Consider the following 27565-nt stretch of genomic DNA (forward strand, 5'->3'; position numbering starts at 1 on the left):
GGTGGCCGCCGGCGGCGTCCGTTCAGGCCTCAGTTGTGAAGGGACAGCCGCGCCCACCCGCGCCATCGGTCACCTGAAGGGCCCCGCGACCGCCCGCGGCTCCCAGCCCCGCCGCCATCCCCGCCGTCAGCCGCCTGCTGGGCTCCGCGTCTACCCCGCAGTGCCCACCCCGCGGTCCCCAGCCCCGCGGTCCCCACCTGCGCCGGTGCGGGGCGTGGGCGCCGAGCGCTGGCTCCTAACTCCGGGCCCCGCCCCTCGCCCTTGCGCAGTTGCCGTTCCGGAGATTGGAGAATTTCTCCGGAAAGGGAACGCGGGGCCGGTTTGACTGTCTGCCTGGGAGAGCAGCCCGCTCCGGCCGTCCTGGGCTCTGGAAAGGGGCCGGCCGCTGTTGTCGGCGTTTGCGTGCACGGCCTTGGTCCCGCGCGGCCGACGCTGCCGTGTGAGCCCATTTTACAGATGGGGAGCGGCGGCTGCGAGTGCTGGGGCGAAGGGCCTCGGTCCGGTGGTGGCCGCCACTGAGCCTCGCGCGCCGGCCCTGGGTCCGCACACCGGCAGCCTGGAAGCCTGGTGATGCGTAACCCTGTATCCCAAGATTGTTAAACAAACATTTTAGTAAGTCCAGGAAATAGTTCTTGAAAGAGCTCGTCATTGAATGGAAGTAAGTCCTTTTTCACCTGCCAAAGGTCAACGTACTAATGCGTCTGGGAAATTTTAAGTTTGATGCGTTTGTGAATCAGCAAGTAAACTTACGAGGAACACTTAAAAATATTTTTTTCTGAGTTAGCCACACTTTAATTAAATCATCTCTGTGCACTATGCAATATTGAAAGGTTAGTTCTGAGCTTATGTGGATCTGTCTTCTAATGCATAATAATGTTTTATGAATGTTAGTACATACTGGCCCGTGCTTTGTGTAACTGACTCCTTTAATGACAAATCAACTGAAAGCCAGAATCTTCCCAAAGATGATTTTTTTGTGCTAAAAGTTGGTGATGCTCAGACTAGTAATAGAAAGAGGGTGATGTGTGCTTAGTACTTTCATGCTCACTTGTTTGCCTAAGTAGAAACTTAATGAAGTTAAGCAGAAAAGCAGAGTTCCCCCAGTGTGACTTGGAACAGCTCTTGGAAGTTTTAGAAAGTGATCTTTTTTTCGTGTCAAGTATTTGATTTCCTGTACTGAATGGCATTTTGAACTACAGTTGACCCATGAACAACCCTGGGGTTAGGGGTGCCCATGCAGTCAAAAATTTCCATGTAACTTTTGACTTTCCCAGGACTCAACTACTAATACCCTGCTGTTGACCAGAAGCCTTACTGGTGACTTACATGTATTTTGCATATGTATTATATACTGTATTCTTAAAGTAAGCTAGAGAGAGGACAATGTTAAGAAAATCACAAGGAAGAGAAATGGAAGTGAAGCGTCATGAAGGTTAGTATCCCCATAGTCTTCATGAATAGATTGTGGAGCAGGAAGAAGAGGAGAGATTGTCTCAGGAGTGGCAGAGATGGAAGAGATGGAGGAAGTGAAGGGGAAGTGGGAGATGCAGGCACACTCAGTGCAACTTTTGTTGAAAAAATCTGTGTATAAGTGGACCTGCCTCATTCAAACCCATGTTGCTTAAGGGTCAACTGTATTACTTTTCTAAAAGATGATTATTAACTTGCTAAGTTCTTAGGAGGCCATTATGTAAGAATCATATGGGAAATGAAGTAGGTAATGAAACAATTTTGCATGGATAGTCTTCTAGCAAAGAACTTTTAATAATTTCTAGTGTCAAGCAGCAGCTAGATTGGGCTATACAGGAAATGCTGGTTACAGAGGTGCCCTCTCGGTTACTTTTCCACTCATTCTCCAGTTTACCCATTGGAATCTAGCCAGGGTTCCTAGTCCAGCGTCTGCCACATAGTAGGGGCTTAAGTGTTTATTGAATGGATGACTTTTAGGTCACTGTTGAGAGGATTTTGAAACTGGGAAATAACATTCATTGATCACCCTGCTAAGCAGTGTACTAGGATGTTAATTGTTCTCAGATCCTGGGGAATATGTTCTTGAACCCTCTGGACTGCCTGCTGAAATCACATGGTGGTAGTGTTGACTTCTAATCATGTGCTTTAGAGTATGTTTATATAGTTTAAAATTATTATTGATATGAAGACACAAACTTAAAAGTAATTGTAGGGAAATTATTATGATTTTTTTTTTTTTTTTTTTGAGACAAAGTCTGTCTCCCAGGCTGAAGTGCAGTGGTGCGATCTCGGCTCACTGCAAGCTCCACCTCCTGGGTTCACGCCATTCTCCTGCCTCAGCCTTAGTCTTTTACTCCTGCCTTAGTAAAAGACTAAGCTCATTCTGGATCGGGATTAGTTGTAATTATTTTTGTATCTTCAACTCTTACTGTATGCCTGACACATATATTAAAAATCAAATAATATTAGCCTGGATTCATAAGGGGTATTTTTGCCCTCTCAATTAAAGAATAGCTAAGAACTGAACTCTGTAATATTGCGTGTAAGTCCAGCAGAAGCTGAGAGGTGGGAAGGATCCTTTGGGGCTAGAGTAATTGGGAAGCTTTGATGATAAGAGCCTGATGAAGGAAGGTGTGTGACCACCTGGGCTGCACGCCAGGACAAAGGCCCAGAGGCTGGTAAGCGAGTGCATTTTGGATTATGGGTGCCTATTATGTCTTGACTGACAGGCAGAAGAGTTTGGAACTGATTTGTTAGACAGTGTTTTTGTTTTTTGTTTTTTTCCTGGAAAATTATATTAGGCCAGCTCAAAAGCTTCCTGAACATCCATTACCTTAATTCCCTTGGTAGCATTTCAGATTAAAAATACAGCATCCAGTTTGCTTTATTTTTGTTTTTGGGCTTATCAATTTTTCTGTGTGACATTTTCCACAGTAAATCTTGGTGCCAATAATGGAAGGAGCACTGGACACAGGACTGGGGAAGACTGGATTTCAGTTTATGAGAAGGTGAGCTGCTCAGGCTGGATCCAGAGAGCTTCAAGACTAGTGCCTGGCACATCTTAAGCACTCAGAGACAAGTGCAGTGTCGAAGGCCTTTTTTCCCTTTGCTGCTTGCTAACAGTGCCTCTTTCCACAAGGCTGCCCCTTAGTTTCATTTGTAAGCATGGATGAATTTTTAAAGGCCTTTTTTTTTGTTTTAAAGTTTTGTGATTTTGGAGGGTATATGATTTAACTTTCATTGTATTATAATTTTAGCAAAAGACAAGATGAGACAAAAGGCCATGTTTGGCTTTGGTTTAATTTTAATGAGAACCCCATGTGAGTGATGTGATGTATGTCTCAGCAGGAATCAGAAGTCATGCCAGATAGCTCAAATGAAGAAAGGTGCAGAGGGGATTAGGGACTATACAAGGAGTGGTGAGGAGCAATGGGAAGCTAACAGTAGCTGGAAAGGACAGAAGGAGAAAGTAGAGCTGTCTGGAGGAGGGTCCGACTATTGCCAGAGAAGTAGTGCTGGAGGCTGGGAGCACTCAAATCTCTCAGTGTTGGAGCTGGTCCACTTCTGAAATCCAAAGTGCAGGCCTCCCACTGTTTGCTTCTAGTCTCTCCGCTTTCTCAGTCTCACTCACACCCATTGCACCTATCAGGAGCTTCTGTGGTCTTCAGTCACAGTCATGCCAGTGTGCTCGGTTGTGTCGTTGTTCTTCTGTAGCAGCCGCCCGGTGGGTTCTCAGCCTTGGGCAGTCTCAACTCTCTGCCTCCTGTAATGCTTGACCTGAGTTGCTGGGGCCAGCTGGGGAAGTCACAGTATCCAGATCTGTGCCCCTGTAAATCCATGGTCACCAGCTCTGCGGGGCCATCACGGAATCTTCCAGAGTTTTCCTTGTCAGCACCCGCTTCTGATCTCTGCAGAATGTACTTCCAGCATTTTCACACTTTTCAAACCTCTCATCTTTTCACACACTCTTAGCAAGTGGTCTTGCCACCTACATCATAAATAACAGAGACGCAAGTGGAGAATCCCAGGAGCTTCTGCCAAAAACTGTTCCTCTTCCCCCAGTCGCAGTGGAAGAGGCTGTATTTATGCTAAGACCAATCCTCCACCCGGACTCTGGATCCCATCTGCCCCTGCCTTTGTGAGGACTTCACTCAGGTGTGCATGTCTTACTGAAGGCTTCCTTCTGTTGGCCTTTAAGCGTGCTTAGAGACAGACAACAATAAAGCAAAACAGAAAAAGTGGAATCCTCCCTTGATTTCACATTGCCCTTTTAAAATTCCTCTCTTTTTCCCTTTCCAGCCACATTTCTTAAAATAGTTGTTTGTAGCCAAGTTCTCACCCATCCCAGTGCTGTCTGGTTTCAGCTACGATCACTCTACTGAAGACCAAAGTCATTCTTGAGCTCCTGGTCACAAAATCTTGTTCCTGTCATTTCCTCAGGGTAGTGCCTGGGACGTAGCAAGTGTATAGTAGACATTTATTTGACTGAATAAATCCAAGGATGTTTCCTTATCACAGCCCTAGTGTATCTGTTTTTCTGGGGTATAGGAGTCCAACACTGTCATCTTTTGAGGATCTGGGTGACTAGTCATTGCATCACAAATCTTATTGATGGACTAGGTAAAGATAGAAATAAGTGTTATTTGAGGATACGTTCAGTAGCTCAATGCCTGTAATCCCAGCACTTTGAGAGGCCGAGGTGGAAGGATAGCTTGAGCCCAGGAGTTTGAGACCAGCCTGGGCAACATAGTGAGACCCGTTTTCTACAAAAATTACAAAAAATTTAGCCAAGTGTGGTGGCACACGTCTGTGGTCCCAGTTACTCAGGAGGCTGAGGTGGAAGGGTCACTTGAGCCTGGATCACCTGAGGCTGCAGTGAGCCATGATTGCACCACCACACTCCAGCAGCCTGGGTGACTGAGTGAGACCCTGTCTCAACAACAACAACAACAAGGAATATTATTTGATAATGATTTCTTCAATCTTGTTCAGGCAGTGTGTCTTTCTGGGAAAACAAAACCCTGACATGATATTTTCTGAAAAACTATACTTCCTAAAATACTAAGAATTAATGTTTTTATCTATCCATGTAGATCTAATAGACTAGTAGGACGTTGGGTACTACTGGCAATAGATTTGTGAATAAATAATGCTATACTCTCATGTGAAACTCTTGTTTTCCTAGTAAGTAGTGTATCTTCTTTGAAGTTTCTGTCTTCATTTATTTGTTGGGGGCGGGGGAGAGGGATGAGTTTGCACTGACCTGGTTCAATTTTGACATGTCATCCATGTCCAGTGGCATTGGTTGGAAGTCCAGCCACCTTTAGACCTGCAGCCTTTGCCTGTGCAACATCGTGACAGTCCTTGTCCTCTAGGAGGAGACTTGGCATACTAAGGCAGAGGGCTTTATGGTTCCTGGGGAATAAAGGAGACCTCTGAGTAACTCTTCCAATTAAGACAGAATCCAGTGCTTGTTTTATGAGAATAGCCGAGTAATCCAGTATTTATGTAGCATGTCTTTTATATGGGGGCTCTGAGAGCTAAGTGGTCAGGCGTTCCCTGTATACTTGTCTGGCTTCCAGTATTGCTTCCTAGTCATCTCAAGCACATTCTCGTCCCCTTAATCCCTTACCTCCGAACTTTGTAGTGGGAGGGAAGGTCTTTATTCCCATTCCCCAAATAAATAAATACAAATCAAGTGTCATTTATCAGTTATATGGTTTAAATTGTTGCATTATTTTCCCAAAAGAATTAATATATAAACAAATATGCTTTCATTTGAAACCGTAGATAGTAGTTCATTTATTTTTGTTTGTAGAGGTAGGGAAGGGAAAAAAGGATAAAAAGAGGTCCGGGAGGCCGGGCGCGGTGGCCCACACCTGTAATCCCAGCTCTCTGGGAGGCCAAGGAGGGTGGATCTCGAGGTCAGGAGTTTGAGACCATCCTGGCCAACATGATGAAACCCTGTCTCTACTAAAAGTACAAAAAAATTAGCTGGGCATGGTGGCGCATGCCTGTAATCCCAGCTACTTCGGAGGCTGAGGCAGGAGAATCACTTGAACCAAGGAGTCAGAGGTTGCAGTGAGCCCCTCTGCACTTCAGCCTGGCGACAGAGCGAGACTCCATCTCAAAAGAAAGAGGTCCAGGAAAGCAGGATACGTGACCTCTTACCTGTTCAGTCCTTCCCTTCCGCAGATGGCCCTTCTGAGACCCAGCGAGTCTTCAGCCTCTTCTCAGGCCCTAACTCTATACAATTTGGACCCCATGGGTTCTTTCAGATCTGTGCATGATTGTATTTTTGTTAACCATGATTTGGGGATGGAGCAGGAGGAACAAGATGATTAATTTGGAAAACTGGATTGCAGAGTTCATGACCCTGTCTCTGAGACTTGTCCCAGTGTGTGCTGTTACATGGTAGAATTTGTGGCAGTGCTGACGTAACTTGCTCTTGATCTCACTCAGGAAGAGTGGAGTCTGTGTTTACGGAGAACTGAAGAAGAAAATCACCATTTTCCCAAACTCTTTTCCCGATATCTCTGGGCCATCCCTTTGGGTCCAGGCCAGCCCAGCCCAGTGGTGATGAGTCTGTCTTAGGGTAGGTTGGGCCTGATTCTAGAACGATTGGGTGAGTTCTCTACTTTGATTACATTTTAGGGTGCCCTGAGAGTCTGTCTAACTTTACTGTTGAAACTCACTAGGCAACTCTGCAACAGCATTCTTCTGGGGTCCTCTGGACCTGAGATGGTTCTGGACAGGTGGTTCTGGACAGGTGGTTCTGGACAGGTAGAGCTACTGAGATTCTGCTCCATTTGTTCCCTGGTGATGCCAGTGCTGCCAGGTTGAGTCATATGTGGGGAAGGGTGGACGTTTGGGAGGGTTTTTTTTTTTAATGATTGTGGGGAAAATCACCTTTCTATAGTCTGATCTGTTAGGGAAATAGTGTTTTAACATCATGAGGCCTTCCGTAGCCTGTTGAGTAGAGATTATCCTAGTCTTCAGTGAGTCAGAACTTCTGTATTTTTCCGGTTCCTGGCCTTCTCTAGCTGAGAAGAGCATCTGGGAGCAGGACAAGGTGAGACTGTGATCACTCATTTTGTTCAGATTTCTTGTCTGCTATTGAAATTAGGGAAACTCTTCTTTACTGAATAGTAAATAGTACTGCTTTTATGATTCTAAACTACTTTCATTGGTGGTTTCATTTTCTGATTTTTTTCTTTATATTATTACTGCTTTTTTCTATGTATTTTAGTCTGAAGTTCTGTGAAAATAACAGCTTGCTGTCTTTTGTTCTAGAAGTAAATATTTTGGAAAATTAAAATTGTGCCACAGTTTTAATTTGAGATATTAAATATGGGAAAATTACAGAACTAACATTTTCTGACTTCTGTTGCAGAAAACACTTCAAATCCATCCATGTGTGCGTCATTAAAGGAAAAGAGGCAGATGGTTTAAAATTAATATAGTACATCTATAAGGAAAATGTATTTACTGAAGTGTACAGTATAAATTATAAGAAAATGTGGCCTTTTGTCTTGATTTCAGTGAAATGCTTTTGTAGTGGTAATTTTCTCTTTTGCCCTGTGATGGATAGGAGGTTAATTGATGTTAAATGGATGCTCTGTTAGTCCTTCATCAGCTACTAAATTGGTATGGGGGAGTACAGGTCAAGACTGCACAAGGCCATGACCAGCTTGTTTTCTCAGGGAGGTTTATGGATTCCACCGCGCCCCCTTCTCCAAACCACACATCACTCTCTCCAGCTGCACACAGCGAAGACTCTCCTGTCTCCCTCCCCCCTTCCTGCGGTGCTGTCTCCCCTCCCTAACCTCATCCTTCTCCCTCTCTGGGCTGCTGCAGAGTGACAGCTTGTAGACGTTGCGTGCGAGTGAGTTCAGCTGGCGCTGTGTGGTCTGAGTGTGTGGTCTCCCGCTCAGCCGAGAGGCTGCTAACAGGGTGGAAGAGAGCGAGAGCAATACTGTTTACTTTAATTTATTTCGGATGCCGGAATTGTGCCCAGAGTTTCTCCGAAGCTTGATTCTGTAGCGAGCAGCTTCAATCCCTCGCAGCTGTGGTGCGTTCTGAACTCTGCGCTGTCCTCTCCTGACAGGCACTTTCCATAGCATCTGCCTGCTTAATCCCTCGCGGCTCAGAAATGTTAACGGCACTGTTGAGTGCTGTGATTATTTTGCTTTCACTATGTTAAGATTTATGGCCTTCGAGAAGTTTCTTTTGAGATAGACCTGGAGAAGTAAAGCAGAATTTGCAAGATCAGTGACAAAGTTGATGTATTTTTGGAAATTGGAAAAGCTATTATACAAAATTTGGGTCAAATTAATCCAACTTTGCTCATGTAAAAGAACTTCGGAGTTAGTGACATCCTGTCATGTTTAACAATTTTAATGAAATTAGCCAATTTAAGCTGACGGTTGGTTTCTTGACCTTTTCTGGAACTCTGCATTGATGTTGGCATGCCTGTTTACCATAGTTATTATATTTGTCAGCAGTGATATTGGTTTATTTCATCCTAAAGGTTTGACAAGTTGAGACAAATGAAACTTTGTTTTTACGTAATAGTATAAATTTAGGAGAATATCTTTTTATCCAATCCTTTTATTATGAATAGCTTAGTAATATTTTCTTGATTTTGTTCCTCTCTCACTCCTGAACATTCTTGTTGAGATGGTCAAGTATTTTGTTATTTGAGTAAACATATGTAGACTCTTGATATCACTTGGGATTTTGCATTGTTTAGCTTCTTTGTTTTCATGTCTTCCTGGCAGTCTTGTTGGAATGGAGTTGGTGGTATTGATGTTTGTCAAGGATTAGAAAGTCTAGGCCACTCACATCTTCCCGCAAGGTCAATCTGTTGAGTTTGGAGTTGTTCTGCTGCTTTTTTTGCTACTCTTCATGCTGGGTTTCAATACCTGAGCTCTGTTTTCATCACTATGAGGGTAAAGCTTTCTCCTACCCACCTTGTACCTTTTCACTCCTGGCCCTAGTTTACTTTAGCCTCAACTAATCTGGAATCAGACTTCAGGAATGGAGTCATGCTGGGTACTTTTTAAAAAATGATATCATCTTGTATTTCCTTTTGTGCTACATTTTTTGGGGTTCTGTGTTTATGGTGCTGATGATGTTAAACTAATGTTCAGAGGAATTCTGAAGCACAGTTATTCACAAAGTTGAACAACCATCACCATTATCTAAGTCCAGAACAGTTTCATCACACCCAAAGAAAACCCTGAATCCATTATCAATCTTTTCCCACTTTCTGCCTCCATGGATTTACCTATTTTGAACTTTCATATAAGTGGAATCATATATGTGGCTTTTATGTCAATTATGGCAAAATACATGCATAGTATTATTAGTCATTACCCTATGACTTTTACCTAGGAAGTGAAAATTCTTTGGAGAGAGAGAGAGGAAAAAATACTGATAAATGATAGTTATAGTCAAGTAATCATGTGTGGAAATGAACTTGTATTTTAGAAACTTGGGGCCGGGCGCGGTGGCTCACACCTGTAATCCCAGCACTTTGGGAGGCCGAGACGGGGGGAATCACGAGGTCAGGGGATCTAGACCATCCTGGCTAATATGGAGAAACCCTGTCTTTACTAAGAATACAAAAAAATTAGCTGGGCATGGTAGCGGGCGCCTGTAGTTCCAGCTATTCAGGAGGCTGAGGCAGAAGAATGGCATGAACCCGGAAGGCAGAGCTTGCAGTGAGCCGAGACTACGCCACCGCACTCCAGCCCGGGTGACAGAGCGAGACTCCATCTCAGAAAAAAAAAAAAAAAAAAAGAAACTCGGAAATATTTAATAGGAACTGTGGAATACTCAAGGCTTGTGTTGGATAGAAGTGCCCTCTGTGTGACTGGCTGTTAGCCATCAGCACTTTCCTGCAGTGCTCTGTCATGCAGGTTCCTGTTCCCACCCCTTCTGAAGTTTCACCAGTGCCAGTGCTCATTGGTTGTTTAAAATTTGATGTGGAACTCTCAGTGAATAAATCCTGATTGAACAGATTCCCTCCATTTCTACCTTAGCTTTTGCTGGGCAGAATCCTCCAGGAGTTAACAGTGAGCAGGAAAAGGACCAGGGTTTTGCTCTCTGGTAACCAAACTGGGAACTGTCCTCCGAGAGCAGTTGATTCTCTTGCAAACGCAGAGAAGCAGAGTGTCCAGAGAACCCCAGTGCCTTGACAGCACTTTAAAAATCGTATTTCCGAATGCTTTTCTGTTCAAAACAGGTTTATCTTTAAGAAAAAGATTGCTACCTTTATTTGGGCTTTTCTTTAGAACTGAAAAGTCAGAATTGTTTTACTTATTCTCAGTACTATCCCATTCTCTTTTATGGCTGGATTTTTTAAATGGAAAAGTCAAGCTTAAATGAGTTTTGGCGTAGTTTTGTAGGACTAAAGGATAGTTGAAAACAAGTTTTCTGGTAGCTTTCATTGTGAATATCTTGGTAATATTTTAAAATTTGTTAGGCGCAAAATTCATTTTGGTTTAAACATTTAAAATACTTTTTTGGTGGGGGAGAAAGGAGACACAGCATCAAAGATCTGCACCTACAAATTAGAAGCTCTGGATTTCGTGTAGCTCTGTGTGGGAGCAGTAATAGAATATCACACTTTTCACTTCTCGGGCCTTTCAGTTAAAGGTCAGATTTGAACTGGGCCTCTTGTCACCCAAACGTGACCCATAGGAAAGGAGTTGTTCTGCTCCGATGTTTAGTTAATTTGGATTTATCTCATTGTTTTCCTTGGTGTGAATTGTATTGAAGATCAAGAGAAACTGTCACGGGTTGGTTGTAACCTTTTAGGATGTAGTTAGGGTGCTCGGTTTTTTACAGTGGTGTTGGCAGTTGCTATTGTGACCAGATTTATTGGTTTAAAAGACAGTGCATGGCACACAGTACAGAATCAAGGAATGGCATCTGTCCTGTGAAACAAATCTAACTGACACCCCTCTCAGAAGCCACATCTTATAGCTTCTTATGGCAGGAATTTCACACAGCCTTTGAGGTCTCTGCTGCCGTTGTTGAGGAGAAGAAAGAAAAGCCCTTCCAGAGAGCCCATGCATCCGCCGGTCCGGTCAGCCCAGCCACCGTTTCACTGAGTGTCTGGCACTGGACTAGACACAAGGAGTGCAGAAAGAACATGACGACGAGCGAGGCAAGCCCACGGAAGATGACTGTCAGAGAGCTTGGCACAGTAGTTTTTTTTTCTTCCCTTTTTCTTTAATGTAAAGGATACTGTTATTTGTTATAATCACTTTCTTAAGACAGTTAATTTACAGGAGAAATGGGCAACCCCCCAGCCCAAAAAATGCATATAACTCAGAGCTGCCAGAGGAAGCCTCATGTGGTCAGCATTCTTAAGGAGGCCCTCGGCTGCCTGGATCTGCAGCCAGCAGCTGCCCTGCAGTGCTCTGGAAATGGGCTTTTCTGTGTGGTCTAAGGCCTACCTACATCTCTAAAACATGTGTATACACACTTACTGCCACAGGGAAGGCAATATAAAAATATTTAAAAACACAGTTTCCCTGGCCCCTCCACCCTTCTCCAATCTCATTCTCAGGATAATTCACCCCTGGTATGCATCCTTCTAGCTCTTTCTCTGTATTCCTGTAAACATAGGCCCTTGTTTGTATAAAGGTAGCTTTTCTTCTTCTTTTAAATAGAAACATTGATTGGGTCTTGATTCTAACACATCAACTCCAAAATAACTTTTAGACCATATGGAAAGTTGAGCGAGGACTGGGCGCAATGTCATTTGTAGAGATACAAACTAAATCCTTTACTACGAGTGAAACGATACAACGCTTGAAAGAGCTCCCTCAACAAACAACCTAAAAGTGTGTTGAGGAGGAGAGGCAGCTAAAACAAGAGACAGAATGTTGAAGCTGGGTGATGGGAACTTGGAGGTTCCTTATGCTAGTCTTTCTTCTTTTATGTATATATAAGGTTTCCATAATAAAAACTAAAAAAAAAAAAAAAAAAAAAGTCATCCGGAGAATAGCATAGAGCAAGGGCCTGGTTTTGAATCCCACCTCTTTCACTTAATAGCTGCGATTTTTGACAAGCTGTTTAATCTCTAATAATCATACCCTTGTTAATAAAACCGTTTGGCATTTTAGAATACTTCCTTCTAGAAACTTTTTCTGTACATCTGTCTATTCACACCTATCTGCCTGTTTATTTAGACATATGTCCATTTTACTAGTTTGTTGTAAGCATTCTCTTGGTCTCGCATGTTCTTCATAATGTTTCGCTGGCTGCGTAATGTTTCCTTGACTGAACCTTCACATTGTACTGATGTTTTGGTGGATGTTTCCATTGTTTCCCCCCCTTGCTGTCATACGTTTTTGCAGTCACGGGAATCTTCATGCCTAGTAACAGTCCTCATGGTTTGAATGACGTCAGTCGTCGTTCACCCTTCAAGAATACGTTTTGAGTCAAAGTGCGGAAGCACAGCGAAGGCTTTGGCGCATGTGATCGAATTATTTTTCAGAGTATTGGAACCGTTTGTGCTGCTGCCGGCGACGCGTGCGAGCTGTGTGCAGAATCAGCTGACGATGATGATCCTTTCAGATCATCTTAAATAGCTTGTGTTGTTAATAGGCCGGCAGTGGAACCTCCGTGTCAGTTGGCGTTTCTCCGAGGCTGGGTTTTGTCCATATGTTGGTTGGTTGGTTGCATCTCCTCTGTTGTGAACTATAAGCTTATACCGTCTCTATTTTTTTTTTTTTTTTTTTTGAAGCTCTTGGTGTTTTCTGGATTGATGTTTGTCAGCTGTTTATATAATAAAGTTATTTGTATTTTGACATTTTGAATATTTTTGCAGACTTCCTGTTTGGCTTTTAGAGTTGTTGTCTTTTATTTGGTAACTTACAGAAGGTGTGTGTTTCTTTATGGCCAAGAACTTAGTGTGCTCACCGTTGAGATTTTTCTTTCAAGGCCAGATGTTGTCCTGCCACCCCGACAGCTGTAGTATGCACTTGTTTTATGTTCTTCTAGGTTTTTTTAAATATATATATAATTAAGATTATATGTATGTTTGGCTTTTCAAATCACCAGGAATTCTTTAACCGTATAGATGTTTGAAGTTATGTAAGCAAGAACATTGTGCTTTTGGACTGTGACTGAAACATTTCTGGGATTGGAGTTAATATGCTAAAAATTAAGAGGCAAGAAAATAAAGCAGTTGTTTGTTTAGAATAAAATTCAGCTTAATCTTTGACTGTCCTGACTACAGCCCATCATCAGTGTTTGGAATTTTCCCACCGTGGTACGTACTGCAGTGCTGTGGCTTTAAGGAAGCGCCTTCCCCACTTGCCCTGGAGCCCCGTGCCCTGGTGCTGGGAGATCATCACGGTGTGTACTGTTACTGTTTTGTGTCAGGCCTCTCTGCCTGCTGCTTTCATCTTTCTTAAGTTATGCAGCACAAATCTTAAAATGTTTCTCTATTTTCTCTAACTAAAATACTTTCTACCTTAAAATAATTGAAGGCCGTTCTCCTCCTTGCTCCCCCAGTCTCTGGCATGGCAGCACAGCCGATGACCCACCTGGCCCACGAATTCATTTACAGTTAGTTTTTGATGCGTGAATAGTAGCAATACTATGTTACTTTTATTTTGGGCTTTAAAGTTTGCAGAGATCTTTGGTACACATGATTCCATTTAATCCTTACAGGATTCCTGTGAATTTAGTTATTATTCCTGTTTTAAGATGAGAAAACTGATAGAAATTAAAGGGACCTGAATAAATCATATGTTAGGGTTTGAATTTCTGCTTCTGAGTCTTGGTTGAGTGTCTTTTCTGCCTCTCCATAGCTGAGCAATTGGATTTGTCTGGCAAAAGTGTGTTAATGACCCCAGCGTGCTTTACCCGCTATTGGTCAGGCCACTTGGCACCGATCAAACACTGTTGGTCACGTCCTTCGTGCCAGGTAGCATCTCTCATTGCATGCTCATGGTCACACTGAAGAACTGGTCAGGGAGGCAGGCACTTCCGGGAAAACAGTTCTTTTGGGGGACCCTTTTCATATGTGAAGGACAACGTGAAGAGGGTGTGTGTGTGTGTGTGAGAGAGAGAGAGAGACAGAGACAGAGACAGAGAGAGAGAGTGATTGTAAGCACAGCCCCTGAGGCAAACTGCCTGGATGTGATTCCTGCTGTGATAGTTATTGGTTGTGGAGTATTGGACAAAGTATTTAATGAGCCATCCTCATAGGGGAGTTTTGAGAATTAAAAGTTATTGCATGGCAAGAACATAGAAAAGTGCCTGGATAAGGCCAGGCACAGTGGCTCACGCCTGTAATTCCAGCACTGTGGGAGGCCGAGGCAGGCAGATCACGAGGTCAGGAATTTGAGAACAGCCTGATCAACATGGTGAAACCCCGTCTCTACTAAAAGTACAAAAATTAGTCGGGCGTGGTGGCACACGCCTGTTATTCCAGCTACTCAGGAGGCTGAGGCAGGAGAACTGCTTGAACCCAGGAGGCAGACTCCGTCTCAAAAAAAAAAAGGACCTGGATAAGTCATCGATGTTTGCTTAATATCTAAGTTATATTATCTGTTGATGGATGACTAGTTGTGTCCTAATGTAATTTGTCTTGTTTCTGATTTTATATTGAAAAATATTTTAAATAAAGGCAAGAGCCATGTGTATTCCTACATATACCACCTCAAATGCTAACTGTGCAGTAAACACAAAAACTTTAACCCACTAATGAAGGGGTTAGAATCCCCATAAAGTATAATATGGGAAACCACAGAGTCCCCAGATGAACCTGTCCTCTCCGTAATGTTGAAGAGGTTTGAAGCAATGGGTTGATGTGGCACCCATTTCTTTTAGAATGGAGAACACATCTGTTCGAGCACTCCTGAGTGCACACATTCACTGACCTTCCTTGATGATTTGAATAAATGAACAAAAAGAGAAGCAAAAAACAATGCTATTACCATGACCAGTTCCCCCTAAAGTACTTAAAGGAGTTGAGAATTTCGAAATGTTTTTTGCTTTGTTTCCTCCACCCCCAGCCTGAGAGTCTCTTTTTTTGGTGAAGAGGGAGAATTAGTATTGAGTCACAGTGGCTCAGAAAGGTTGAAAAGGGAAGACTTTTAAAATGTAGGTTTTATTATCATCTGGGTAGGGTGAGGCCAACAGAGCAGGATACGATTGTTGTTGAAAACTGTGTTACTCCCAGTTCCAAGAAGGTGGGCAAGCCGTATCCCACAGGAAGCACTGGGGGTGGGTCAGGAGGCAGAGGGAGCGAGGGGAAAGCATGGGCCAGACGCTTTGTTGTGGTTTTCACAGGAAGGAATGGCCAGGCAGGGTAGGCAAGCTGAGCGAGTTTAGGATTGGATCATTTGAATAATTTTTTGGAGGGCTCTGGGCTGTAGGAATGGTCCCTAGTTGGCTGGCACCCGGGGTATGTAGGGCTGGGGGCAGTGTCCCTGACTGGAGGAGCCTAATTGAAGATGGGTACTCAGTCCAGGCAAGTAGTTTGTGACCTCTGGGAATTAGCCAGTTCTCAGAGGGGCAGTCCCTTCCCTGGTCCACAGCCTCCAAAATGTCAAAGCATCATAAAGCACTGAAAACAAACAAACAAACAAACATGGTTAATACAAGGGCCAGGCCTTTTTGTACCACAGCTTCAGGATTTAGTAGCAGAGAGGAGAAAAGATCAGTACAGTAGTTTCTTATTGCCAAGGAGAAGAGGCATGAATTTGATCTAGAAAAGAATATGAGAGAAAGCCTTTACAGTAGCTTACTCATTTCTCCCAGCAATTTTTGAAATTATTGTGTTTTGCACATTTTCTTTTTTTCCACTATAGCTTACCCTCATTATTACTGCAAGGCTTTGATAAGTGTTCACAGTTCATATTTAGTACAAGGTAATGTTTTTTAACCGAGTACGTGAACTTTTTTGAGGAAACATGACCCAAAGGCTAGCTAGCTAAAAGAACAAATAAATAAGCCATTTCCAAGGCTCAACAAATTCTGTCTTTATTATTTTTTATAGAATTATTGAGGGAAAGGAAGTAATCATGTCAGCAGTCTTTATCATTCATTTGGAACCACTTGTTCTGTAATTATCATGGCAATAAAAAACTCATTTTGGCCTTATCTATTTTGGTATAATGATTCAAATTTGGCTAATTGCACGTGAATTATAATCAATTTGGTATTTTCGCTTAATTTCTAGCTCAGAGTTTGTTCTGTTGTTCTTTGAACCAAGCATAGTAATGTAAAATTTGATTAAATGTGTTGGTAGTTCTCAGTTGCTCGTTTTTGGATTATGAGGAGTTTGGCGAGTTTGCAGTCACACCTCGCTTGGTTGCAGTTTGCTTTATTGTGCCTTGTAGATACTGCATTTCACAGATAATGCTTGTTTAAAAAAAAACAAAATGAAGTGTGTGGTGACCCTGTGTTTAAGCAAGTGTGTCAGCATCATTTTTTCCAACAGTGTGTGCCCACTTCATGTCTCTGTGTCACATTTTGGTATTTCTGGCAGTATTTCATACTTTTTAATTATCATATTTTCAAGTTCAGTTGTGTTTCATATTGGGAAGGCAAATACAGATGAGAAAGATCCCTGCCAGCATAGTAAAAATTTATATATGTTTCTTGAGTTTTGCGGTGTAAGTCTGATTTGTTTGGAGATTTCCTCGAGGCAGAACCCCTCGTTACTGATGGCATCTAGTAAATGGGGCCTTGGTGCACTAGGCTGTACTTTTGAAAACATAGATCTCCAAATCTGTACTATTAGAAAAATTTTGCTCCTCCTCACCCTAAGGAATCTTATTCCAAGAAATAGAGATCTTTTCTATTTCCAGATAGTTTAAAAAGTGTACTTTATATTTCTGAATAAATGAAATATATGACTATCCACTGCTGCAGTTTCATAGCTTAACTTTTGAGCCAAATACTGTTGAGGCTTCAGTGGTACTAATTTAATGGAACACTAACCAGTGCAAATAAAAGACAATTGTATTGTTATCTTTTTTCTTTGATAAATGTGAATTTTTTTTGAGATGGAGTCTCACTTTTGTCACCCAGGCTGGAGTGCAATGGCGCAATCTTGCCTCACTGCAACCTCTGTCTCCCAGATTCAAGTGATTCTCCTGCCTCAGCCTCCTGAGTAGCTGGTATCACAGGCGCCCGCCACCATGCCCGGCTAGTTTTTTTGTATTTTTAGTACAGATGGTTTTCACCATGTTGGCCAGGCTGGTCTTAAACTACTGACCTCAAGTGATCTGCCCGCCTTGGCCTCCCAAAGTGCTGGGATTACAGGAGTGAGCCCCCACGCCCGGTCGTGAATTTTAAAACAGAGTCTACAAACTTAATGAAATTTACCTTATCATTTAGATCACATGCACTAAAGCTCTTAGTAATTTGTAAAATGTACTTTAATTTTATAAGACTGCAACTTACTTATGTAAATATTGAAAACAAAACTCTTACAGTTTCTGGTCTGAGACGTAAGGAGCTTGGAGATCACCACTCTAATCCTCACAATAAGGAAAAAGCTAAACAAACTGAAAATCAGCTGCTTTTCTTATATCCATCGGAAAATTGAGGTCACAGGGTAAACTACTGTCCCCCAAATAAGAGAGACAACAGGCAGATACAGAGCAGATACTTCTTAGTTGGGATGAAAATTTCTGTGGGAAACCAGTATTGAGTTGCTTTAACCAATACAGCATATCCAGCTTTGAACAAAAAATGACAGGGCAAAAACTAAAGACATCAAGCCCATTTTGAAGAAACAGAGCGAGCATTAGAACCAGATTGAGATGTGGTGAGGACGTTAGGATGATCAAACCAGTAATTTAAAACAGCTGTGATTACGTGCGGAGGGCGCTGATGGGAAAAGTGGATAACACACAACAGATCAGTAATGTGAATAGAGAGATGGAGACTTGAAGAAGGAATAGAAAAGAAATGGTAGAAATAACTTACAGAAGAGAAGAGTGCCTTTGATGGGCACATCAGTAGACTGGACATGGCTGAGGAAAGAATCAGTGAACTGGAAGAAATGTAGAGTCTTCAGAAACTATAATAGAGAAAAAAGGTTGAAGAAAATGGAATGGAACATCCAAGAATTGTGGGACAGTTACACAAAGTATAATATATGTGTAGTGGGAACCAAGAAGGGGAAGGAAGAAAAGAACAGAAGAAATATTTGCCGTAATAATGGCTGAGAGTTTTTCGTAATTAATGATAGTCCCAGATCTGGAAAGCTCAGAGAACAGTAGGCAAGAAAGTACCAATAAATAAATAAATAAATAAAATAAAAAATAAAAAATCGACACTTAGCATACTGTATTCAAACTGTAGAAAAATACAAAACAAAATACTGAAGGGTACTGAAGGAGGCTGGGGTTAGGGATGAAATGGACACCTTACATAAAGAGAGACGAGAATGGAAATTACATCAGACTTCTTTTCAGCAACCATGCAAGCAAGTAAGGAAAAAAGACCCACCTACATAGAATTCCTCATCCAGTGAAATTATCCTTCAGACATGAAGGAGAAATAAACATTTTTCCAGACAAAATTGAGGAGATTTATTGCCATTAGATTTGCCTTAACTAGTAAGTTAAAATGTTAAAACTTGTTCTTCAGAGAGAAGCAAAATGATATAGATCAAGTACTTGAATCTGAAAAATTCAAGGAGGAGTTTTAGAGAAGGAATAAATGAAGTGCTTCTGGGTTCCTTCCCCTCAGGTCCTGGCCCCCGGCACCATGCCTAGCACCCACACCCCCGTTGATGCTGAATGATATGGATGTGGAATGTAATGAATTGTTGGCTTAAAAAACAAATACAGTGTTGTTGTTGTTGTTGTTGTTTTGAGACAGTCTCACTCTGTCACCCAGACTCGGCTCACTGCAACCTCCACCTCCCAGGTTCAAGTGATCCTCCTGCCTCAGCCTCCCGAGTAGCTGGGACTACAGGAGTGCATCACCATGCCTGGCTAGTTTTTGTACTTTTAACAGAGACGGGCTTTCGCCGTGTTGGCCAGACTGGTCTCTAACCCCTGACCTCAAGCGATCTGCCTGTCTTGGCCTCACAAAGTGTTGGGATTACAGGCATGAGTTACCGTGCCCAGGCTTAATTTTTTTTTTTTTTTTTTTTTTTGAGATGGAGTCTCATGATGTTACCTAGGCTGCTCTTGAACTCCTGGGCTCAGGTGGTCCTTCTGCCTCAGCCTCCTAAGTAGCTGGGACTGCAGGTCTGCACCACTGTGCCTGGCTGAAAAAGACTTACTTTCTTGACCTACAGTTGCAACTTCTACATTTAAAGATACCCCAATGGATGTAGCAAGTTCCCTGACTCATGGAAAAGAGGAATTTATTCCAGACACTTGGCAAAACTCTAAATAAGAAACGAAAATGTGTCTTACCCTCAGCTCTATAGATGTTAATAGTTACCTTATTGTGTCTTAGGCAACAGAACATTTTCTTATGTGATGGGAGTTGTGGCATCATTTTGAGACCAATCATTCGGAGATTAAAGAGAAAGGAATTGAATATTTTCAGGGTAGACACTATGAGTTTTTAAAAGTCAAAATTACAGATTTTCAGACTGACTGGAGAAGGCTTCTGGTTGGATTTAATTTGGCCACATGAAAAGGGATTGATCCAGCTTTCAACCTGTGTGAAACAGAAAGTCCCTTGGAAGTCCTCCTCCCTGTTTTTTTTTTTTTTTTTAATTAAAAAAAAAGTCTCTTCAGACCAAAAATGAAGAACAGTGTATTATCCTCAGCTGTGATTGGTCCATTTCTTTCTATGACCTCAGTAGGAGTCATTATTGTAAAATGCCAAGCACTTGTTTTAGTCCCTGGCTCTGCCTAAGTTTTTGGCCCAAGGCAAAATCCAACAGATAGTACTGCCCCCAGAAGGGGATCCTGCACAGGGACATACAGCCAAAGAACCTGCTAGTGTGGACGCTGAACCGAACTTCACGTTTTGCAGACTTTGGCTTTAACGTCAAGCTCACCTTTGGCAACAGGGTAGATAACTTCTGTGTCAGTGCTTCTTACACTGTCCCGGAACTCTTGTAGGCAACATACGCAAAAGTACGATGGCTCTGCAGTGGATGTGGGCAGCCTGGGAGTCTCTATGCAGTGGTCAGTGGTCATCAGGTTTCTGTCTTACAATGGACAGAACTATTACAGAGCTTCCAAGCAGGTATATACCACATTCCCTTTACATGTCTATGGAATATTCCTGCTCCCTAAAGAAATTCCTGCTCCCAAACCCAGTAAGAGAGGCACTTCACAGGAAATCATGAGGGACCCACGGATAAATGTGGGCTATGAAGAGGAACTGAAACTACATCCAGCCACTCCCTGACTCCAAGGACCCCTGGCACACTGAGTTAATGCTGTCCTTGGGCTACATGTGAGGGAAATTCTGGACTCATTAATGGGCTACCGGACACGTCAGCTGGAGGGCCACACCATCACTGTGAAGTCCTTTCCTTAGCCGATCCCAGCAGCTGTTGCAGTCTTTCTCCATCCTTCCAGGTAGAGCCTAGGGTCTCTGCCAGCCCAAAGCAGCGAGCCTGCTCTTCCCACATTTTCTTTTTCCTCTAATAGAAAGTCAATGGCTTGAGGAGGATCAGGAGTCAGGTTGAAAGAACAGCAGAAGAGTCAAAGTGCTGCCAGTGCTCGGCCTCCCCTGGAGATGAAGACTGGCCCAGCACAGCCTCCAGCATGGCCTTGTGGCCACCCCTCCACCCACAGCACTAGCAGCAGTGGTGGAACCCCAGACAGAATCAGCTGTTCCTAGGGTGTGTCCTCCAAAGGAGACTCCCTTCGTACTGGGCAGCTTTGGTTAGGACCAGCAGAATTTGCCAGAATGTATAACCTCAGCCATTGCCTCTAGCAACATTCAGGGCTGGCAGGGGACCACAGGAGGTTCCTTGTCTCCCTCCACAGACACCTGTGTTCAGGTTGGCTGGAAAGATCTGGCATGTAGTTGGAATGTGGGGAGTTCAAGCTGTGCTTGCTGCATTTCACATGGAGCAGGAAGATCCTGAGCTCCATGGAGTCCAAGGACATGGTGCAGGAGATCAGCCAGGTGCGGGATGCAGACAGTTTGCAGGTGGTAATACTTGTCCTTGAGGAGCAGACATACCAGTTAGAGGTTCATTCGTAAGCATTTATTCAGCACCTTCATGTGCCTCGCACCACGTAGGTAATAAAGAAATGCAGTCAGCTCTCCATATCCATGGTTTCTGCATGGACAGATTCAACCAACTACAGATGGAAAATATTCAGAAAAAACAATGCAGCAATAAAAAATAACAAAAACAGTACAGTTTGATAATTTACATTGTATTGTGTATTGTAAGTAATCTAGGGATGATTAGTAATCTAGAGTATGCTGGTGGATGCGCGTGGGTTATATGCAAATACTGTGCAATTTTATGTAGGGAACCTGAGAATCCCCAGATTTTGGTAACCACAGAATGTCCCAGGACCGATTACTCGTAGATCCCAAGAGACCACTCTTATCTCTCCTTTTACTGATTGAATGGTAGAGATAAGTATAGAGGGGGTGCAATTAATCCAGCCTGGGGCTGAGGGAGGTTAGGTTGGTGGGGAGTGAGGTGAGGGAAGGTGTAGCTTCCTACAGAAAGTGATGACTGAATGAGTGGATGGTGGAAGCTAGTTGGCTAAGGAGCAGGTGGGATGGGTGTTGAGAGACCTGATGCTGAGGATGACAGCAGAATGCAGATTTCAGCAGTGAGCACAGGGCTCTGCAGGCAATGAGAAGAGCACTTCTTTCACCTGAAAAGGTAGGGCAGAGGAATTAAGTTCTGGAATGCTGGAGGCCAACAGAGGGAGAAATCATGCATCACCCAGAAAAGAGTGTGGGAAACAATGAGAGGACTGTAGGGGAGACATGATAGAGGCACAGCATGGCTGAGTCTCTTCCTGGGAATGACTTTAGCATTAATGCCTGAAAATTTTCCAAAATTATAATAGACAACTATCCATAGATCCTGGGAGCTCAGAGAACATGGAGCAAGACAAATACCAAAAATCTACACTCAAACATATCCTATTCCAATTGCAGAAAATCAAAAACCAATAGAAACTCTTGAAAGAAGCACCTTACTATAGGGGAGCACAGATAAGAGTCATATGAGATGTCTCTTCAGAAACCATGCGAGGAAGAATAGAGTGAAGTGAAATAAAGTGCTGAATGAAAAAAACCCAGTGTATTAGGGCTTTCCAGAGAAACCGAATCAACAGGATACGGGTGGGTGGATGGATGGACAGATGGATGGATGGGAGGGAATTTATTAGGGGAACTGTCTGACATGACTGTGGAGGCTGAGAAGTCCCATGACAGGTGTTGGCAAGCCGAAGTTTGAAGGTCTCAGAACCGGGGAGCCTACAGTGTATCTGTCAGTCTGAGGCCAAAGGCCTCAGAACCTGGGGGTGGGGGTCACTGGTATAAGCCTGGGAATCCAAAGCTCAGAAGACCACGGCATTCTGGTGACTCAAGAGCAGGAAAAGACGGGTGTCCCAGTTCCAGAAAAGAGAGAATTTGCCTTTTCTCTGCCTTTTCGATCAAGACCCTCAACCGGCTTTGGGGTGCCTGCTCACAATGGGTGAGGACAGAGCTTTCTTACTCAGTCCACTGATTCAAATGCCAGTTACTTCCCCAAACACCCTCACAGACACACCGAGAAATAATGCTTTACCAGCTCAGCTGTCTGGGTATCTCTTCTTCCAGTCATCACACTTATCACCGTCAAATTCTGTATACAAATGAAATTATCCTTCAGAAGTGAACGAGAAATACTTTCTCAGATAAACAAAAGTTGAGGAACTTTGTTACCAGTAAACCTTCCTTGTAAGAAACACTAAAAGATACTCATCCAAAAACAACAAAACGATGATGATGTAGACTAGAAACTCAGATCTACACGAAGAAAGGAGGAGCATTGTAGATGAATGAAGGTAAAATACAGTCTTAGTTTTTCTTATTCTTTATTGATCTGACAGACAACAGTTTGTTCTGAAGAATAACAGCAACAAAACGTATGGTGATTATAGCTTATAGATAATTAAAATGAATGACACCAGTGTTGTAAGGGATGAGAAGAAGAAAGTGGGAATACTGTTATAAGGTACTTCCACTATCCATGAATGGGGAAAGTGTTACTTGAGAGTGAACTTGGTGTAGTTACAAATGCATATTGCAAACTCTAAGGTAGCCACTGAAAAAACGTTTGTTTGTTGTTGTTGTTGTTTTTTAACATAATTGCTATGCTAAGAGAAGAGGGAAAATGGGACTTTTAAGGCAGTGAAAGTATTCCGTATGATACTGTAATGTTGGATACATGCAATTATAAGTTATACATTTGTCAAAACTCATAAAATGTACAACACAAAGAGCCCCCATGTGAACTGTGGAACTTAGTTAATGGTGCATCAGTATTGGCTCATCAGTTGTAACAGTGGCCACACTAGTGCAAGATGTTAATAACAGAGGAAACAGAAGGGACTGGTAGCGAAGGGGTAGATGGAAACTCTTAATTTCGATTTAATTTTTCTGTAAACTTAATAAAACTGCTCAGAAAAAAAGGTTGTAAAGTGCCAAAACAGAACAGCAAAGCACCAAGTTTCCCAATTCTAAATAATAATTTAATAGACCTAAATTTTCTGGAAGGGATGCCGAACAGTTTTTGAAATTCCTATTGTAAACATTAGTAACATTTGAATCATTTGCTCAGCTTTGCATCAGTATGACTCCCATGGTGAAGATGCCTTTACGTATTTTCCAGTGGCTTTGACTTTTCCTCCTAGTTTCTGATATATTCCAGTCAATAGGAGGAAAATACCAGTGCTGGAAATAAGAGAAGTGTCTTCTACATCTGAAAATTAAGGAGTTACAGCTGAAAATGTTTCATGTGAGAATGTTATTGGGAGAAAGGATGCTGACTGACCAGCACCTAACGAATTGGCACACTCTTTTTGTGAAGGGCAATATAGTATTTTTTGGCCATGAGGTCTCAGTTGCTATTGCTCAGGTGTACTCTTTTAGTGAGAAAGCAGCCTTAGATGACATGGAATCAAATGAATGTGGCTGTGTTCTGATAAAACTTTATTCACACGAATAGGTAGCAGACTGGATTTCTCTTGATGACTGTAATTTCTTGACTCTTATTTTTATTTGTATTTTCTGTAAGTTATTGGGATACAGGTAGTATTTGGTTACATGAGTAAGTTCTCTAGTGGTGATTTGTGAGATTTTGGTGCACCCATCACCCAAGCAGTATACACTGCACTATATCCTGTAGTCTTTTATCCCTCACCTCCCTCCCCTTCTTCCCCCCAAGTACCCAAAGTCCATTGTATCATTCTTATGCCTTTGCATCCTCATAGCTTAGATCCCACATATCAGTGAGAACATACGATGTTTGGTTTTCCATCCCTGATTTAATTCTCTTAGAATAACAGTCTCTAATCTCGTCCACATCACTGCAAATGCTGTTAATTCATTCCTTTTTATGGCTGCATAGTATTCCATCATATATACATACCACAGTTTCTTTATCAACTCAATGATTGATGGGCATTTGGGTTTTCCACGATTTTGCAATTGTGAATTGTGCTGCTATAAACATGTGCACAGGTATCTTTTTTGAGTATTGAGTTATTTTGCTCTGGGTGGATCCCCAGTAGTGGGATTGCTCAATCAAATGGTAGTTCTACTTTTAGTTCTTTAAGGAATCTCCACACTGTTTTCCAGAGCAGCTGTACTAGTTTGCATTCCCACCGGTAGTGTAGAAGTGTTCCCTGTTCACCGCATCCGGACCAACATCTACTGTTTTTTGATTCTTTGATTTTTTGATTATGGCCATTGTTGTAGGAGTAAGATGGTATCGCATTGTGGTTTTGATTTGCATTTCCCTGATCATTAGTGATGTTGAGCATTTTTTCATATGTGTGTTGGCCATTTGTATATCTTCTTTTGAGAGTTGTTTATTCATGTCCTTAGCCCACTTTTTGATGGGAGTGTTTTTTTTTTTTTTCTTACTGATTTGTTTGAGTTCACTGTAGATTCTGGATATTAGTCCTTTGTCAGATGTACAGATTGTGAAGATGTTCTCCCACTCTGTGGGTTGTCTGTTCACTCTGCTGTTTCTTTTGCCATGCAAAAGCTCTTTAGTTTAATTAGGTCCCAGCTATTTACTTTTGTTTTTACTGTCTTTGCTTTTGGATTCTTGGTCATGAAATCCTTGTCTAAGCCAATGTCTAGAAGGGGTTTTCCAACATTATCTTCTAGAATTTTTATGGTTTCAGGTCTTAGGTTTAAGTCCTTAATCCACCTTGAGTTGACTTTTGTATAAGATGAGAGATGAGGATCCAGTTTCATTCTCCTACATGTGGCTAGCCAGTTATCCTAGCATCATTTGTTGAAATGGGTGTCCTTTCCCCATTTTATGTTTTTGTTTACTTTGTTGAGGATCAGTTGGCTGTACGTGTTTGACTTTACTTCTGAGTTCTCTATTCTGTTCCACTGGTCTGTGTGTCAGTACCACACTGTTTTGGTGACTATGGCCTTATAGTATAGTTTGAAATCAGGTAGTGTGGTACCTCCAGATTTGTTGTTTTTGCTTAGTCTTGCTTTGGCTATGTGGGCTCTTTCTTGGTTCCATATGAATTTTAGAATTGTTTTTCTAATTCTGTATAGAATGATGGTGGTATTTTGATGGAGATCGCATGGAATTTGTAGATTGCTTTTGATAGTATGGCCATTTTCACAATATTGATTCTACTCATCCATGAGCATGGGTTGTGTTTTCATTTTTTCGTGTCATCTGCAATTTCTTTCAGCAGGGTTTTGTAGTTTTCTCTGTAGAGGTCTTCTGAAAGACCTACCTTTTTGGTTAGGCATATTCCTAAGTATTTTATTTTATTTTTGCAGCTATTATAAAAGGGGTTGAGTTCTTGATTTGATTCTCCACTTGGTTGCTGTTGGTGTGTAGAAGAGCTACTGATTTGTGTACATTAATTTTGTATCTGGAAACTTTGCTGAATTCTTTTATCAGTTTTAGGAGCTTTCTGGTGGAGTCCTTAGAGTTTTCAAGGTAAATGATAATATCTTCAGCAAACAGTGACAGACTGACTTCCTCTTTACTGATTTGGATGCCTTTATTTCTTTCTCTTGTTTGATTGCTCTGGCTAGGACTTGCAGTACTGTTGAAGGGGAGTGGTAAGAGTGGGCATCCTTGTCTTTTTCCCATTCTCAGAGGGAATGCTTTCAACTTTTCCCCATTCAGTATTATGTTGGTTGTGGGTTTGTCATACATGTCTTTTATTACATTAAATATGTCGTTTGTAAGCCAATTTTGCTGAGAGTTTTAATTATAAAGGGATGTTGAATTTTGTCAAATGCTTTTTCTGTCTCTGTTGAGATGATCATGTGATTTTTGTTTTTAATTCTATTTATGTGGTGTATCATATTTATTGACTTGTGTATGTTAAACTACCCCTGCATCCCTGGTATGAAACCCCCTTGATCATGGTGGATTATCTTTTTGATATGTTGTTGGATTCAGTTAGCTTGTATTTTGTTAAGGATTTTAGCATCTATGTTCATCAGGGATATTGGTCTGTAGTTTTCTTTTTTGGTTATGTCCTTTCCTGGTTTTGATACTGGGGTGATGCTGGTTTCATAGAATGAATTAGGGAGGGTTCCTTCTTTCTCTGTCTTGTGGAATGGTGTCAAAAGGATGGGACCAGTTCTTCGAAGGTTTGCTAGAATTCTGCTGTGAATCCCTCTGGTCCTGGACTTTTCTTTGGTGGTAATTTTTAAATTACCATTTCAGTCTCGCTGCTTGTTATTTGTCTGTTCAGGACATCTATTTCTTCCTGATTTAAGCTAGGAGGGTTGTATTTTCCCAGGAATTTATCCGTCTCTTCTAGGTTTCTAGTTGATGTGTGTAAAGGTGTTCATAGTAGCCTTGAGGGATCGTTCGTATTTCAGTGGTGTCAGTTGTAATATCTCCTGTTGCATTTCTTAGTGAGATCATTTGGATTTTCTGCCTTCTTTTGTTGGTTAATCATGCTAATGGTCTGTCAATTTTATTTATCTTTTCAAAGAACCAGCTTTTGTTTTTTTTTTTTTGAAACAAAGTGTTGCTCTGGTGCCCAGGCTGGAGTGCAGTGGCATGATCTCGGCTCACTGCAGCCTCCACCTCCCGGGTTCAAGCAGTTCTCCCGCCTCAGCGTCCTAGAACTAGCTTTTTGTTCCATTTATCTTTTGTATTTTGTTGGTGTTTTTCCAGTTTCATTTAAGTCTGCTCTGATCATGGTTATTTCCTTTCTTCCGCTGGGTTTGGGTTTGGATTGTTCTTGTTTCTCTAGTTCCTTGAGGTGTAGCCTTAGAGCATCTGTTTGTGCTTTTTCTGACTTTTGATACAGGTGGTTGGAACTATGAATTTTCCTCATAGCACCACCTTTGCTGCATCCCAGAGGTTTGGATAGGTTGTTTCATTATTGTCATTATGTTCGAAGAATTTTTTTTTTTTTTTTTTTTTTTTTTTTTTTTTTTT

The 27565-nt window shown here is 42.0% G+C and overlaps 2 protein-coding genes across 6 annotated transcripts in view; both read left to right on the forward strand.

The window, feature by feature from the left end:
• The first annotated feature begins 568 nt into the window (after positions 1-568).
• HUS1B (HUS1 checkpoint clamp component B) overlaps positions 569-27565 on the forward strand; it is a 35475-nt gene continuing 8478 nt past the window's right edge. The window contains exons 1-2 of one of the 2 annotated variants that reach the window (XM_017850354.1): positions 569-658; positions 2905-2978. In XM_017850354.1, coding sequence (XP_017705843.1) covers positions 2923-2978 — 56 coding nt within the window. In that variant the 5' untranslated portion in view covers positions 569-658; positions 2905-2922. The other variant, XM_017850355.1, reaches the window with a different exon arrangement.
• Positions 587-27565, forward strand: part of EXOC2 (exocyst complex component 2) — a 164945-nt gene continuing 137966 nt past the window's right edge. For 3 of the 4 annotated variants that reach the window (XM_017850353.1, XM_017850351.1, XM_017850352.1), the window contains exon 1: positions 587-658. The gene's annotated coding sequence lies outside the window, so the exon portion shown is untranslated. Of the gene's footprint in view, positions 659-2904; positions 2979-27565 lie in introns of those variants that run through there. The other variant, XM_017850349.1, reaches the window with a different exon arrangement.

The sequence above is a fragment of the Rhinopithecus bieti genome, unplaced genomic scaffold (genome assembly GCF_001698545.2).
Source record: "Rhinopithecus bieti isolate Rb0 unplaced genomic scaffold, ASM169854v2 scaffold_32012, whole genome shotgun sequence".
Lineage (NCBI taxonomy): Eukaryota > Metazoa > Chordata > Mammalia > Primates > Cercopithecidae > Rhinopithecus > Rhinopithecus bieti.